At 40.9% G+C, this 17,306-nt stretch overlaps 1 protein-coding gene across 7 annotated transcripts in view; it reads left to right on the top strand.

The window, feature by feature from the left end:
* The window catches only part of PHACTR4 (phosphatase and actin regulator 4), a 130,183-nt gene that overhangs the window by 54,939 nt on the left and 57,938 nt on the right, over positions 1 to 17,306 (top strand). Inside the window, exon 1 of one of the 7 annotated variants that reach the window (XM_064363557.1) lies at positions 14,885 to 15,234. The exons of the other annotated variants lie outside the window; for them this stretch is intronic. Within the exon in view, the coding sequence (XP_064219627.1) occupies positions 15,189 to 15,234 (46 nt within the window). The 5' untranslated portion in view covers positions 14,885 to 15,188. Of the gene's footprint in view, positions 1 to 14,884; positions 15,235 to 17,306 lie in introns of those variants that run through there. 7 annotated transcript variants of the gene reach the window in all.

Genomic DNA, 17,306 nt, shown 5'->3' on the forward strand with positions numbered 1-17,306 from the left:
CTAAAAGGTAGGCCTGGCTGCTTTATTTTGTCCATTTCCTCTCACAGGGTGAGTCAGTCTTTTTCTCACTTCAGTTTAGAGCTCGGTAATCAAAGGGCACAAATAGCAAGAAGGTTTAAGAATTATATCTTAAATAGTACAAACAAAAATGGCACCAAAGAAAGGACATTCCTGCTAGGTTGGGGAGCTTGGCTTAATGCTAAAGGTATGTATTTGTTTAGTTCTGGATATAATCTCATAATGCATCCAGGGTAGAGGGCTTAATGTTGGTTTCAATAAAGGCCAGTTACTATCCTAACCCCATCTCAAAGGTGAATGATGGATGGATGTATGATCAGTGGACTGAATGACTTATTAATTCATTTTTGTGGGTGCATTAATTTCATTTTTATTAATAAATTTTTGTTGGCTTACCGCCCTAACTGCCATGAAGGAAAACAATGAGTAAGTTACATTTTCAGCTCTCAAAGAGGAGATTGAGAACTTTTAATGTAAGACAGAGGGAAGCGATTTTATACAGATAAAAATACTTGTGTTATTGGGATTTCCTGCCATGTTATTCAGCATGATTTGTACTTAAGGAAATTATTAAAACTTAATTGTATAGCATCTATATAGTCAGCCCTCTGTGTCCGAGGGTTTCACATCCATGGATTTAACCAACCACAGATTGAAAATACTTGGAAAAAAGAATAATTATACAATAATAAATGATAATACAATTTTTTAAATATGATATAAAAACTTTACATCACATTTACACTGTGTTAGGTATTATAAATAATCCAGAGAAGACTTAAAATATTCAGGAGGGTGTGTATAGGTTATATGCAAACACTTTACCACTTTATATAAGAGACTTAAGCATCCATGGATTTTGGTGTCCAAGGAGAGTCCTAGAACCAATCCCCCTTGGGTACTGAAGGATGACTGTATTTCCCTTCTTTTCCTTTACCTTTTATTTTTAAGGCTAGTCAAATGAAGCAGTGGGAGTGGAGAAGGAACAAAGAAATCTGTAAATGGTTGTGATCAATTAATTGTAAATCCCACTGCACTCTGACCAGCCTGTATTTCTTTTTCTATATCTGTGTTCTTTGAACAGTTTCGTGGCAGTGTCTTTAGGGTAAGTTTTTTGTTTTATTGTGTTTGTTTTGTATCTAAAAAGAGAATTTGGTGAACATGGGGAAATAGGAAAAAATGGAGACTTTTTTTTTTTTGAGATGGAATCTCACTCTGTCACTAGGCTAGAGTGCAGTGGCATGATCTTGGCTCAGCTGCAACCTCCACCTCCCAGATTCAAGCGATTTTCCTGCCTCAGCCTCCCTAGTAGCTGGGACTACAGGTGTGTGCTACCACGCCCAGCTAAATTTTTTTGTATTTTTAGTAGAAACAGGGTTTCACCATGTTGGCCAGGATGGTCTCGATCTCTTGACCCCATGATCCGCCTGCCTCAGCCTCCCGAAGTCCTGGGATTACAGGTGCAAGGCACCGTACCCAGCCTAAAACTAGAGACTTTTTTTTTCTTTGAGACAGAGTTTCGCTCTTGTTGCCCTGGCTGGAATGCAATGGCGGGATCATGGCTCACCACAACCTCCGCCTCCGAGGTTCAAGCAATTCTCCTGCCTCAGCCTCCCGAGTAGCTGGGATCACAGGCATGTACCACGACACCCGGCTAATTTTGTATTTTTAGTCAAGATGAGGTTTCTCTATGTTGGTCAGGCTGGTCTCTAACTCCCAACCTTAGGTGATCCTCCCACCTCAGCCTCCCAAAGTAATGGGATTACAGGTGTGAGCCACTTTGCCCAGCCTAAAACTAGAGACTTCTTAACTACCTTAGAGAATTAGAAGCATGGCAGCTCATGCTTCTAATCCCAGCACTCTGGGAGGTGGGAGGATCCCTTGAGCCCAAGAGTTCAAGACCATCCAGGGGCAACATAGCAGGACCTCATCTGAACAAAAAATAAAATAAGCTAGGTGTGGTGGCACACGCCTATAGTCCCAGCTACTCAAGAGGCTGAGATGGAAGGACTGTTTGAGCCGGGGAGGTTGAGTCTGCAGTGAGCCGTGATCGTGCCGCTACATTCCAGCCTGGGTGGCAGAGCAAGATCCTGCCTCAGATAAATAAATAAATATCATGCATACTCATAAAACATACTTGTACATGGCTAATAATAATGCTTCAAGTAGCGTAAATATGGTTAAAAGGTTACGTAAACCTATGCTTCAGTAATTTTGGGTTTCTCATGAAAGACTACAGCTAGAGTGTTTTTTGTTGTATATCTAGGTTTAGAGAATTGGGAGACAGAATACTTGGGAACTTGAATTTAGTTTATTTTCTAAGTTTTAACTTTCTTCAAATCTTTTGTTAAGAGTTATTCACACATAACAGAGTAGAGATAAATTTGAACTCAACATTGTTTTATTTATCTTCTAATTTTTCAGATGGCAGTTCTTACCACTTAGGGAAATGATCAGAAACCAGGAAACATAAATCAAGGAGAGAAGAAATAGAGACCAAAAATCAGCTTTGAATGATTAAAAATTGGTAGTGCTGCAGTTTTGTCCTTCTAAATGTTTCTCATAGGAACTAGAAAAGCAGAGCTATTTTTATTTATTTATTTATTTTTATTTTTGAGGCAGAGTCTCGCTTTGTTGCCCAGGTTGGAGTAAAATGGTATGAATGTAGCTCACTGCAGCCTTGACCGTCTAGGCTCAAGCGACCCTCCTGCCTCAGCCTCCTGTGTAGCTGGGACCACAGGCATATGCCAGCACTCCCAACTTTGTTGCGCAGGCTGGTCTCCACCTCCTGAGCTCAAGCGATCTTCCCACCTCCGCCTCCCGAAGTGCTAAGATTATAGGTATGAGCCACCACAGCCAGCTGAAGAGCTATTTTTATTTTATTTTATTTATTTTATTTTTTCAAGATGGAGTCTCACTCTGTTGCCCAGGCTGGAGTGCAGTGGCGCGATCTCGGCTCACTGCAACCTCTGCCTCCAGGGTTCAAGCAATTCTCCCTGCCTCAGCCTCCTGAGTAGCTGGGATTACAGGTGCCCACCACCACACCCGGCAAATTTTTGTATTTTTTTAGTAGAGACGGGGTTTCACCATGTTGACCAGGCTTGTCTCAAACTTCTGACCTCAGGTGATTGACCCACCTCGGCTTCCCAAAGTGCTGGGATTACAGGTGTGAGCCACCACGCCCAGCTTTATTATTATTTTATTTATTTATCTTTTGAGATAGAGTTTCACTCTTGTTGCCCAGTCTGGAGTGCAATGGCATGATCTCAGCTCACTGCAACCTCTGCCTCCCCATTTCAAGCAGTTCTCCTACCTCAGCCTCCCGAGTAGTTGGGATTACAGGCATGCACCACCACACCCAGCTAATTTTTTTTCTTTTCTTCTTTTTTAGTAGAGATGGGGTTTCACTATGTTGGCCAGGCTGGTCTTGAACTCCTGACCTCGATCCTCCCACCTCAGTCTCCCAAAGTGCTGGGATTACAGGCATGAGCCACCGCACCCAGCCCCAGCTGATTTTTATATTTTTAGTAGAGACAGGGTTTTACCGTGTTGGTCAGGCTGGTCTCAAACTCCTGACCCCAGGTGATCCTGCCTTGGCCTCCCAAAGTTCTGGGATTACAGGCATAAGCCACCACACCCAGCCTTAGTTTTTAAATTTTTATTTATTTATTTTGAGACAGAGTCTCACTCTGTCGCCCAGGCTGTAGTACACTGGCACAGTCTTCAGTTCACTGCAGCCTCCACCTCCCAGGATCAAGCAGTTCTCCTGCCTCAGCGTCCTCAGTAGCTGGGACTACAGGCATGCAGCACCACACACAGCTAATTTTTGTATTTTTAGTAGAGAAAGGGTTTCACCATGTTGGCCAGGCTGGTCTCAAACTCTTGACCTCAGGTCATCTGCCTGCCTTGGCCTCCCAAAGTTTTGGGATTACAGGGGTGAGCCACCAAGCCTGACAACAAAGTGCTTTTGAATTACTGGCTTGAGCAGGTTTTATAGAAACACTAGTCATCCTAGTTCTTCTACAGGAATTTTTATTGAGTCATAGTATAACTAGGTGTTCATTACTCAGAATTTTTATTTAGTAGAGGATGAAGGCTATATTGTCCTGTACATATACTGGAAAACAATACTGTTTAAGGAGATTTCTTGTTAGGAATTTCTGCATAAGTTTTATAAATGTTAGAGCCAGCTATCATCAGACACATACTGTGTTCCCACTGGATATCTAGTGTGGGTAATACTCAGATTTTTTTTTTACTCACTTAAAGTGAATTTGAGGGCCAGCTGAGTTAGGAAGAGTTGTGAAAAAGGGAGAAGGAAGATTAAGTGGCAGTGGCTAATAGTAATCTCTTTGAGTCACTAGTCAGTCACATGTTTCACAACTGTGATGTGGGCTCCTTGATTTCTGACTAGTTTCTACACATTATTGATACCTCTTAGTTCCTTAATAGATGTCAACTGGACTTCGTTTTTATGAATATTATGTGATTTTATAAAGCACTCCTTCAGAGCCATAAAATAATAATAATAATAATAATGTCCTTTGCATCAACATGGATACAGCTGGAGACCATTATCCTAAGCAAATTAATACAGAAACAGAAAACCGGATACAGCATATTCTCACTTGAAGTTAAACATTGGGTACACATGGACACAAAGATGGGAACAATAAACACTGGAGATTTCAAAATTGAGAGGGAGGGAGTAGGGGAAGGGTTGAAAAGCTACCTGTCCAGTACTTAGTACTTCATTAACTACTTGGGTGATGGGACAATTAGAAGCCCAAACCTCAGCATCACACAGTATATCCATGCAACAAACATGTACATGTATCCTTTAAATCTAAAATAGAAAAAAAAGTAATAATAAAGCACTTTTTGAAAAAACGATTAAGGCTCCTTAATCACTTTTATTGTAACTTCATAAAATCTACCTTCAGCTCATGAAAAAGTACCATTTGGAGTAGAAAGAATGGATGGCCAGTAAGATGGAAGTTGATTTTCAACTGGTAACAAATTAATATACTCTCAATAGGTCTTAAGATGAAATAAAAACCATTCCTGGGTTTCTTAGACTTTATTATTATTAATGCAAGGTGTGGTGGTGTCTGCCTGTAATCCCACCTACTTGGAAGGCTGAGGCAGGAAGATCACTTGAGCCCAGGAGTTCAAGTTCAGCTTGGGCAACATAGCGAGATCCTGCTTCTAAAAAAAATTAAATTTTTAAATTGTTATTAATACTCATAGCATTTAACTGAGCGTTATTAGAAAAGTTGTAGTATTCACTTTTTAAAGAATGAGTATCAAAGATTGTGAATATGGCCGGACAGTGTCTCATGCCTGTAATCCTAGCACTTTGGGAGGCTGAGGCGGGTGGATCACTTCAGGTCAGGAATTTGAGACCCACCTAGCCAACATGGCAAAAAAATATATATATATACAAAAATTAGTCCAGGTGAGGTGGCTCATGCCTGTAATCCCAGCACTTTGGGAGGCCAAGACGGGCGGATCACAGGGTCAGGAGTTCGAGACCAACCTGGCCAATATGGTGAAACCCTGTCTCTACTAAAAATACAAAAATGAGCCAGACATTGTGGCACATGTCTGTAGTCCCAGCTACTCGGGAGGCTGAGGCAGGAGAATTGCTTGAACCCAGGAGGTGGCGGTTACAGTGGGCTGAGATTGCACCACTGCACTCCAGCCTGGGCAACAGAGGGAGACTCCATCTCAAAAAACAAAAAACAAAAAACAAAAATTAGCCAGGCGTGGTGGCGCACGCCTGTAATCCCAGCTACTCGGGAGGCTGAGGCAGGAGAATTACTTGAACCCAGTAGGGGGAGGTTGCAGTGAGCTGAGACCGTACCATTGCACTCCAGCCTGGGTGACAGAGTGAGACTCCATCTGAAAAAAAAAGAAGTGAGATCTCAGCAGAACTTTTTATTTACTCTCCCAGCAAACTCAGGATAACCTAGCCATCCTTGGCAATTCATCATTCCCCCAATTTCCCATGAGTCTGTTACCTCTACGCCACTGCATTCCAGCCTGGGTGACAGAACAAGACTCCTTCTCAAAAAAAAAAAAAAAAAAAAAAAAAAAAAGATTGTGAATATAAATAGTCCAGTAGTTTGAATCTAAATAAAATGAAACTTTTGTTTAGCTGCGCAGATTTCTTCAGAGTATACTACCAATAGTATTTGGCATTATGAAAAACAAATACCACATGCTGATAAAACCTGGAATTGGTTCTTTAGGATGCTCTTTTATTACTGGAAGACTTTTTTTTTTTTTTTTAAATAAAGACCCCCCGCTGGTCTCAAACTCCTGGGCTCAAGCAGTCCTCCCACCTTGGCCTCCCAAAGTACTGGAGCTACATTAATGAGCCTGGACTGCACCTGGCCTGGAAGACTGCGGAGTGGACTTTAAAAATCCTTTAACTGGCCAGGCTTGGTGGCTCACGCCTGTAATCCTAGCACTTTGGGAGGCCAAGGCGTGTGGATCACCTCAGATCAGGAGTTTGAGACCAGCCTGACCAACATAGTGAAACCTGTCTCTACTAAAAATACAAAATTAGCTAGGTGTGGTGGCCCATGCCTGTAATCCCAGCTACTTGGAAGGCTGAAGCAGGAGAATCGCTTGAACCCAGGAGGCGGAGGTTGCAGCAAGCTGAGATCAAGCCATTACACTGGGCTACAAGAATAAACCAGTATTATTTGGGGTAAGTGGCATGAGTATCTGGTGATTCCAGTGGCCCTGCCTTAACTTTAACTTGCTGTCTCTTTCAGCCTGTTCTTCAGGCTAGTTCACATGAAGTACAACCACTTTCTTCTAAGGATCTTAAGCCTCACAGTTGTGATTAAATGAGGGAGTATGTGAAGGTTCATATGACAAATGTATCTCCTTTGTCACTACTTGCAAAGCAGTATGTTCTCAAAAAGCATCATGAACATACTGTTTTTTCCCCACAAAAGTAAGAGTTTGACAGCAGCTCCCAGGATTGTGTGGAATGATAGAATAGTCCATGGTCTTGACATTTTTTCTGGCTCCGTGAGAAAAGTTTCACTGTTGGAGACCAGAAGAAATGTAGAGACCATGGACTTTTCTATCCATGGTAGAACAGTGGATTAATAGTCTACCTTGGATAAATATAGTGGATGAATAATCTACCATGGTGGAATAGGATCTCTAAGAAAAGCTTAAAGAATGCTGTTTCTTCCCTTATACTCAAGATTAATAAATACTCGTTGCATGTATACTATACACCAAGTGTCCTAAGCATTGAGAGTTTAAGGATAAATACATCATGGGCCCTGCCCACAAGGAGTTTCTAGCTTAATTGAGAAGTCTGAAGATTACTGCAGTTCAGAGTGGTATGCTTTATAACAGAGTATGAGTACTTAGGCTCTATGCAAACACATATTGGTGGGTGTAAGTGTGTCTAGCTTGGTCCTGAGGTCAGAGAAAAAAATTTTTTGGTGATATGTCCAGAAAAACCATAGTTATGATCAATTCTTTTTTTTTTTTTTTTTTTTTTTTTTGAGATGGAGTCTCGCTCTTATCGCCTAGACTAGAGTACAGTGGCATGATCTTGACTCACTGCAACCTCCGTCTTCCGGGTTCAAGCAATTCTGTCTCACCCTCCCGAGTAGCTGGGACTACAGGCGCCTGCCACCATGCCCAGCTAATTTTTGGGTTTTTTTATAGCAGAAACAAGGTTTCACCTTGTTGGTCAGGCTGGTCTTGAACTCCTGACCTCAGGTGATCCATGGCCTCCCAAAGTGCTGGGATTACAGGCGTGAGCCACCACACCTGGCCGTGATCAGCTCTTTACCTCTCTAGTATTATCTCTTGATGCTTGTACCTTTTTCTCACTTCTGTCATCCCTCCTATGACTGATTCTTTCAGATCTTAGATGTTACTACATTTGAGATATTTTCTCTTGCCAGGAACTGTAGTTCACACCTGTAATCCCAGCACTTTGGGAGGCTGAAGCAGGAGGATTGCTTGAAGCTAGGAGTTATAGATTAGCATGGACGACATAGAGAGACTCTGACTCTACAAAAAAAAATTTTTTTAAGCCATGAGTGGTGGTGTGCACCTGTAGTCTTAGCTACTTGGGAGGCCGAGGCAGGAGGATTGCTTAGCCCAGGACTTTGAAACTGCAGTGAGCCGTGATCACACCCTGCATTCCAGCCCAGACAACAGAGCAAAACTCTGGCTAAAAATAAAATCAAAATTTCCCAAGCCGGGCGCGGTGGCTCATGCCTGTAATCCCAGCACTTTGGGAGGCTGAGGCGGGTGGACACGAGGTCAAGAGATCGAGACCATCCTAGTCAACATGGTGAAACCCCGTCTCTACTAAAAATACAGAAAATTAGCTGGGCATGGTGGCGCGTGCCTGTAATCCCAGCTACTCGGGAGGCTGAGGCAGGAGAATTGCCTGAACCCAGGAGGTGGAGTTGCGGTGAGCCGCGATCGTGCCATTGCACTCCAGCCTGGGTAACAAGAGCGAAACTCCGCCTCAAAAAAAAAAAAAAAATTTCCCTGAACTCAGGACAAAGCTAGACACACACCCACCAATGTGTGTTTACATAGTGTCTGAGTATTCATACTCTGTTATAAATCCTGTTTTCTTTTTTTTTTTTTTGAAACAATTTCACTCTGTCCTGCCCAGGCTGGAGTACAGTGGCTCAATCTTGGCTCACTGCAACCTCTGCCTCCCAAGTAGCTGGGATTACAGGCATGCACTGCCTGGATGATTTTTGTATTCTTAATAGAGACAAGGTTTTGCCATGTTGTCCAGGCTGGTCTCAAACTCCTGACCTCAAGTGATCCACCTGCCTTAGCTTCCCAAAGTGCTGGGATTACAGATGCGAGCCACCACGCCTAGCCTACATCCTGTTTTCTTGAGCTGTAAGCACCTTATGGGCAAAAATTGTTGTTTTTAGCACCATCATAGTGCTGGGCACACAATTAGTGTTCAGCGAATCTTTAGGAGAATTCTGCTTGAGTGATTAAGGAAAGACCCATACAGAGGTGGTAACATTTGAACCAGTTCATTTTTTTGTGTGTATAAATTTTTTCTTTTTTGATATTGGGTCTCACTGTCTCCCAGGATGGAGTTCAGTGGCCCAGTCACAGCTGACTGCAGCCTCAACTTCAGCCAGTTCTTAATGGATGGGTAGAATTTCCCAAATGGATCTGGGAAAGAAATTCCTGGCCAAGGGAGCAATTTGTATAAGTAGATGAGACGATGAAGAGTTTGCAGTTGACTAGCAAGGCTTTCTAATTTCCACATGTAGTTTGAGGCACGTGTTATCAATTGTAGGATGTTACCTCCCATGACTATCCAGTGCCAGCCAACCTAGAGTAGCTCATAGGGTAAAGAAAAGAAAGCTACTCTTTCCCCAAATTATATATTTGGAAGTTGAAGATTAGTCTTTGATGTGAATTTGTATTCATGTGATTTGTTAGTAATTTCTGTTGGTCATCCTATCCTAGAGGAAAGTGACTTCTTCCTAACCTCACTGGAGTTTACGTCCCTGAGACATCTCAGGTCATAAGAAAGAAGTATGCTGAATTAAGCTGAGGGAGCTGTAATTAAAATAGTCAAGAGCTTATTTTCCTGGGTAATCCAATTTGTATTCAGACTTCAGCATAAAAGTACATTTAATTTAAAGCTTTATACTCTTGGGATTGATCTTATAAACTTTATTAAACATATAAACATGGGTCCAGGCACAGTGGCTTACCACTGTAATCCCAGCACTTTAGGATGCTGAGGTGGGTGGATCACCTGAGGTCAGGAGTTTGAGACCAGCCTGGCCAACATGGTGAAACCCTGTCTCTAATACAGAATTAGCTGAGCCTGGTGGCAGGTGCTTTTAATTCCAGCTACTTGGGAGGCCGAGGCAGGAGAATTGCTTGAACCCAGGAGGTAGAGGTTGCAGTGAGCCAAGATCGCACCATTGTACTTGAGCCTGTGTGACAAGAACAAAACTCTGTCTCAAATAATAATAATAAAATTTCAACCAGCAAGAGAAGGAATTAGATACACTTACATATCATGGTTTTCAAATGAAAATACATATTCTCACTACAAGTTAATTCACTATAATACAATTTTTATGGTGAATTTAAAACACCAAGCACATTCCAAAAGAACTCTGGCTCAGACACGAACCGTGAAAGCCTACTGTGATCTCAGTCTGTCTTTGGTAATGAAGCCCAATGACTAACGTATAAGAAGACAATTCAAACTATAGTTTGTTCAGAAAAAGGAGGCTAAAGTCTTCCTCATCTTCTGGATGGAACCTAGGAAAAATATTCTACAATGTCTTACTGCTTATAAACAATTTTTAACAAATTAGCATTAGCTTAATGGAGGGAAGGAACAATTCATGGCTTGCTGATGAGAAAGAAATTCAATTCAGATTTATGCGGCCTGCTTTGGAGCAACTTGTGCTGTTAGCTGATGATCTTAAGTTTCTCTGTTGAGCATTACCTGTGGAACTGTCCAAATCTAGGCGTTTAGGAAAAGAATATCTTTGGTATGCCCAGCAATGTATAAGTGATACATGGTAATTAGAAACAGTTCTTCAAAAAAACAAGAAAGACTTGGGTCGGGTGCAGTGGATCATGCCTGTAATCCCAGCATCTTGGGAAGCTGAGGCTAAAGGATCTCCCTTTATTTATTTATTTATTTATTTATTTATTTATTTATTTAAGTACAACTTTAAATTTTTCTCCCACTAGGTCTTCCCAGGTCTTGAGGCCAGGAGTTTGTGACCAGCCTGGGCAACATAGTGTGACCCAATCTCTACAAAAAAATTTGAGAATTAGCTGGGTGGGTGGCACATGCCTGAAGTTCTAGCTACACAGGAGGCTGAGGTGGGAAGATTGCTTGAGGCCAGGAGTTACAGTGAGCTATGATTGCACCATTGCACTCCAGCCTAAGTGACCAAAGCAAGACTCTGTCTCTAAAAAAAAATAAAAATAAAAAAAGGCTCTCGTTAGAGGGCTTTAAGTGCCGTCTAAATCTCAATGGTAGCTTCAATTCCTTTGTCTATTAAATCTTATTTTTCTAACATGTTAATTTTTTTTGAGGCAGGGTCTCACTGTGTCATCCATGCTGGAGTACAATGGCATCATCTCAGCTCACTGCAACCTCTGCTTCCTGGGCTCAAACAATCCTTCTGCCTCAGCCTCCCAAGTAGCTGGGACTACTAGCATGTGCCGCCATGCCTGGCTAATTTTTGTTTTTTGGTTTTTTTTAGAGTCAGGGTTTCACAATGTTGCCCAGGCTGGTCTTGAACTCCTGGATTCAAGTGATTTGCCCCACTTGGCCTCCCAAAGTCCTGGGACTAGAGGTGTGAGCCACTGCACCCGACCTAAGGTTTCTTGACCTTTCCCTAAATAAAACAGGAAAAGAATCACAAATTTTAATTCTACTACTTCCCCCTGAGGCACTAAGCTGTGAAGAAAAAGTACTCTAAAAAGGGAGTTATCTTATTAGCTAACAAATAACAAGAGATAGCTGTCTACTTCTTACAGAGTTAAAGTCAGACTTCCTTTTACGTTTCTAAAACATAATGCATGGAAAATTAAAGTGAACTCAAGGCTTTATTGTTTATTTTAATGCCATTAGTGTGCCAGTATCATCCTACTTTTCTGCTTGTCTGCTTACCAATTAGCACAGAGTAAATACTGATTGTTAGAAGAAAAATGAAACATGATGGTCAGGCAACATGTAGTGTTTTGGCAGATAAGTAATAGACTTAGCATTTCTTTCCTTCTTTTTTTGTTTGAGGCAGAAATTCGCCCTGTTGCCCAGGCTGAAGTGCAGTGGCGCAATCTTGGCTCACTGCAACCTCTGCCTTCCAGGTTCAAGCAATTCTCCTGCCTCAGCCTCCTGAGTAGCTGGTATTACAGGTGCCAGCCACCACACCCGGCTAATTTTTGTATTTTTAGTAGAGACGGGGTTTCACCACATTGGCCAGGGTCTCAAACTCCTGACCTCAGGTGATCTGCCTGCCTCAGCCTCCCAAAGTGCTGGGATTACAGGAGTGAGCCATTGTGCCAGGCTGGAATGCAGTGGCGTGATCTCTCTGCTCACCACAACCTCCACCTCTCAGGTTCAAGCGATTCTCCTGCCTCAGCCTCCTGAGTAGCTGGGACTGGGATTACAGGCACCTGCCACCACGCCTAGCTAACTTTGTATTTTTAGTAGAGACAGGGTTTCACCATGTTGGTCAGGCTGGTCTCGAACTCCTGACCTCAGGTGATCTGCCCACCTTGGCCCCCTAAAGTGCTGGGATTACAGGCGTGAGCCACCTCGCCCAAACTTGCACTAGTAATTATTGTTGTATACCTTTATAACATTAGAAAACTGAGACTTAGAGAGGTGAAGTAACTTGCCTAGTGTTAACACTTAATGAGTGGTAGAGCTGGAATTAAAATTTCAATCTGACTCCAAAGCTCATGCTCTTAAGCAATATGCTGTATTGGCTCCATGATGACGATGATGGTGATAACAATTTTGTTAATTACAGTATGTTGAGCACCTCCTGAGTGCCAAGCAATACATTTGCCACCTTTTGTATTCTCATTTTACAACAGTGGAAACTGCTTATGCTCGTGGTCTGCTTTTAGGCTAATATATATAAGTACCTAGGTTCCCAAGTATTGGGCATTATTAATTGAATTGCAGTTTCAGTGCATTTTTCCTTTTACTCTTTCCTATATGGTCAATATCTTAATGTTTTTCTAATTACTTCCAATTAATATTGGTAGTAACTTAATGTTGTCTGAATGTTTCTGTACTTTTTTCCCTTACTGATGCCTTAGCATTGACGTTTTCTTATTTGTTACCTTTGCTTTTTTTTTTCCCCCTCTATCAAAAGCAGATAATGGGGCTAAGATAATAAGAGAGAAGAGAATGTACCAAGGACAGGCTAAGTAAGAGAAAGTTCAGATGCTAGAAATCTTTCTGGGATCTCAGTTTGGAGAACAAAGATTTAAATGAAAATTTCTATTTTTTGTAGCTGTCTTTTTAAAAAAAATTATTTTAATTTTTTTCTTTTTTTTTAGAGACAGGGCTCACTATGTTGCCAAGGCTGGACTCAAACTCTTGGGGTCCAGTGATCTTCCCAACCTCAGCCTCCTGAGTAGCTGAGACTACAGGTGCACGCCACTGCACCCAGGGGTAGCTGTCTTTCATTGAAGGAATATTAGGGCTTTGGTACTTACAGGTTTGGTGATATAAGACACAAGATTTGACCTTACTATCCCTAGTTTTCTTATCTGAAAATAGGGTAAATAAATATACCTCCAATGCGTGGTTAGTTGTGGTGATGATTAAATGCAATAACTAATATAAAACTCCTTAGTACAGTAATCAAAATTATTAGCTTCCTCTTTTACCTTTAGATGTTAGTGGAATAATCCAGGTTATGTGGAGGATATGTTAAGGTTGTATTATGTGTGGGTTTTTTTTTACATTTAGAAAATTTATGGTAGTATACCAAATAAAAATTTATCAAGCTATATCCTTAATATTTATGTACTTGGCTGTATGTAAGTTAGTTATGGATAAAAAAGGAAAAATCAGTGTGCAAATTGGACCTTCATTTGCTGCATGTGATTAGATGATATTTCCATGTATTATGCCCAGCATGTAGGGCTACTCCCTGTATTTTTTTATTCCCCGAGATCATATGGAGATTATTGAGTTTTAGCAGGAAGAGAACTATTATATAATACCTTCCAAATATTTATTTCAAGCTTATTGTTTTAATAAACAGATTTTCAGAAATATTTGTTTGTATTCTCAGAAAAGGTATATTCAATCCTAAAATATTGTTTCTAATGTTATTAATTCCCAGTACATAGATCGCACCGTGCTCTGGGCATGCCCACCTACAGGTAGGAAATAAAATTTTAGAATAAGCAGTGTGTCTTAGTCTATTCAGGCTACTATAACAGAATACTAGAGACTGTGGGGCTTAAACAACAAACATTTCTTTCTTTCTTTTATTTATTTTGAGACAGGGTCTTGCATTCTTGCCTAGGCTGGAGTGCAGTGGTGTAATCACGGCTCACAACTCACCTCCTGTGCTCAAGCAGTCCTCCCACCTCACCTCCCCTCCCTCCATTAGCTGGGACTACTGGCACATGCCACCTTGCCTGTCTTATTTTTAAATTTATTGTAGAGACAGAGTCTCATTATGTTGTCCATGCTGATCTTGAACTCCTGGACTTAAGTAATCCTTCAGCCTCGACCTCCAAAGTGCTAGGATTACAGGCAAGAGCCACCACGCCCAGCCACAGACATTTATTTCTAACAGTTCTGGATACTGGGAAGTCCAAGATCAAGGTGCCAGGAGATTGGGTATCTGTGAGGGCCTTCTTCCTGGTTTTCAAACAGTTGTCTTGCGTGCCCTCACATGATGGAAAGAGAGCGCTCTCTGGGTCCTTTTTGATAAGGTACTAATCCTATTAGTGAGGGCTTTACCCTCAATGACCTAATTATCTCCCAAAGAACCCACTTCCTATCACTATCACATTGGGGGTTAGAATTTCAATATGTAAATTGTAAAGGGACACAAACATTCAGTCCATAATACCATAACACAGTGAAATCTGATACTTTTGAGGTAAACTTGTGTCTAAAACATACCTTTGAATGGACTACTGGTCCTATTAGCCTTTTACTCATAACCATCCTGTTAATTACATTTGTAAATTATTTGGCATGCTCTTGAGCAGGCTCCCTTTCTCTGTGACTCAGAACTTGGAGAGTTCCAACCAAACTCAAAGTCAGGAACAGGGGGTGTGGACTTTTGAGCTATGCCAGTCAGCAGCTAGAATGTTGTTGGCAGTCTCCTCCCCTTCCTGCACATCAGCTCTACACAGTGTGCATTCTGGAATGACAGGCATTTCTGTGTGAAGAGAGCCAGTGTGAAGACAGTTTTGTAAGAACTACAAGTGCCCAGGCTGTATGGGAAGCAGAAACTTCAGCAGATGAACTGACTTCATGCCCTTTCCTGATGTTTGGCAGTGACACTGAGAGAGGATCGCATGTCCCCTCTTTATGTGGATTTATCTTTTAAGAAAAGTTTGCTTTTGTCCGGGACAGTTTGTTGTTGTGAGATACATCAGACAATATAATCATGGGGCAAGCTGATGTCTCCAGACCGGTAAATCCAGATGCAGTTGGTGAGTAATAGAAGGCAGAGAAACAGAAAATCTTGACAGATGCAAGACAGATTTACAGGTGAACTTGAGTATTTATGCGAAGTTAAACACGAGAATGTTGATGATCCTAACTTTGGAATGTTTATGTTTCTGAGGAATGAATGAAGTCATACAGAGCATGTCGAGAAACTTTTAAAGAATTAAGTTTTTTAAAACTAAAAACTTAAATTCAGTTTATTAACTTATCACTCACAGTTTTGTTTTACTTGATCTCTTTGAAGTGTTTTATATCATATTGCTAAGGAATTATCTGTTAATTTCTTGCCATTACTGAAGTGCTGCAGAAACTTATTTAGAATTCAGAGATATTTTACTAGTATTTTACACAACTTGGAAAATAGAATTGTTGACTTCTATAAACAGAACCACTTTTAAGAATTGACTTAAGTTTTTAGACTTGGTTATACATTTTCCAAATATGTCTCAGGCATTTTCCATTGTGCTGGTGTTTCCGTTTCTCATAAGTCAACACTTTGATATAAACTTTTCTGAAGTTGATACTTTACATTTGAAATGTTACTATCTAAGGGATAGAGACCAAGCTAATTGTGAGTATAGCTCAGAGTTTCAAATCTTCTATATGAAGATTTGACTATTTGACAAGTAGTCACTTATCACTGCAAGCTCATTTTCCTAATCTTGTAGGGTTTTATGTAAGATGACAATCATAAATTGGGAAAAATAGTTTTAAGTAATGTTCATTAAAGGGTCGCTTAAATAGAAGCAAAACTAGGGAAAGCCTGTGAATCATTTCTGGACATTATAATATTTGCAAAAGATTTATACCTTCACTTTGATTTACGGAGCAACAGAAAACATGTTCAGTCCTAGGCTGCAGTTTTGTTTTTTGGGTTTTTTTTTTGTTTTGTTTTGTTTCAGAAACAAAAAATGTGGGTGACTTTTTTTAAAAAGCACAAAAGTATGGAAACAGGTAACAGTCCCAAATATTTCATAATGTAATCAGATTGTGTTTCTAAAGGTAGTGTTTTCACCTGAGAACTTCCTAGATGAAATATCGTCAGCATTTTTTTTTCACTTATTACTGAAATGGAGGCACATGGATCACAAAGAGTCATTCAGCAACAGATTTTCAGAACTGAAGTCAGGATTTGACTCACTTTACTTTGATCACTAGGGCTGTGTCTTTATCAATTCATTAACTCACTTAAAAAAGTGAAATGCTTGGCCGGGCGCGGTGGCTCAAGCCTGTAATCCCAGCACTTTGGGAGGCCGAGGCAGGTGGATCACGAGGTCAAGAGATCGAGACCATCCTGGTCAACATGGTGAAACCCCGTCTCTACTAACACAAAAAATTAGCTGGGCATGGTGGCGCATGCCTGTAATCCCAGCTACTCAGGAGGCTGAGGCAGGAGAATTGCCTGAACCCAGGAGGCGGAGGTTGCGGTGAGCCGAGATCACGCCATTGCACTCCAGCCTGGGTAACGAGCGAAACTCCGTCTCAAAAAAAAAAAAAAAAAAAAAAAAAGTGAAATGCTTTATAAATAGAAAAAGATATAAAGAAAAATATAAAGAATCGTCTGGGACCACTACCCTGCCTAACAGATGAAATTTAGAATGTAAAGATAAACTTCACCCTATCCTTCTCTTTATGTCTGCATTCCCTTCTGATGACATTGTGCTTCTTTGTTCCCATAATTAAACACTCTCCTATATTTGATAAATAACTCACTTTTGGGGGCTGTAAATTCTCCTGTGCTTTCTACGCCAAACCTTAGTTCTTTGTTAGCAAGCGTAGTAAGGACTCAATGCTAGGCATTTATCTATGAGATGAAAATGAAAGGGCTTTGAAAAATAGTAAATTGTAAAGCAAGTACAATTTAGTGGTGAGTGATGGTATTTATGAAGAATGCCCATCTAACATCTTTATACTGTATTTAAAAAGTTCATCTGAGTAAAGTTTGGTTTGTTTTTTGTTCTTTTTTTGAGATGGAGTTTCGCTCTTGTTGCCCAGGCTGGAGTGCAATGGCGCGATCTCGGCTCACCGCAACCTCTGCCTCTCGGGTTCAAGTGAT

This window comes from Aotus nancymaae, unplaced genomic scaffold (genome assembly GCF_030222135.1).
Source record: "Aotus nancymaae isolate 86718 unplaced genomic scaffold, 86718_ANA_hifiasm-v0.15.2.pri h1tg000053l, whole genome shotgun sequence".
NCBI lineage: Eukaryota > Metazoa > Chordata > Mammalia > Primates > Aotidae > Aotus > Aotus nancymaae.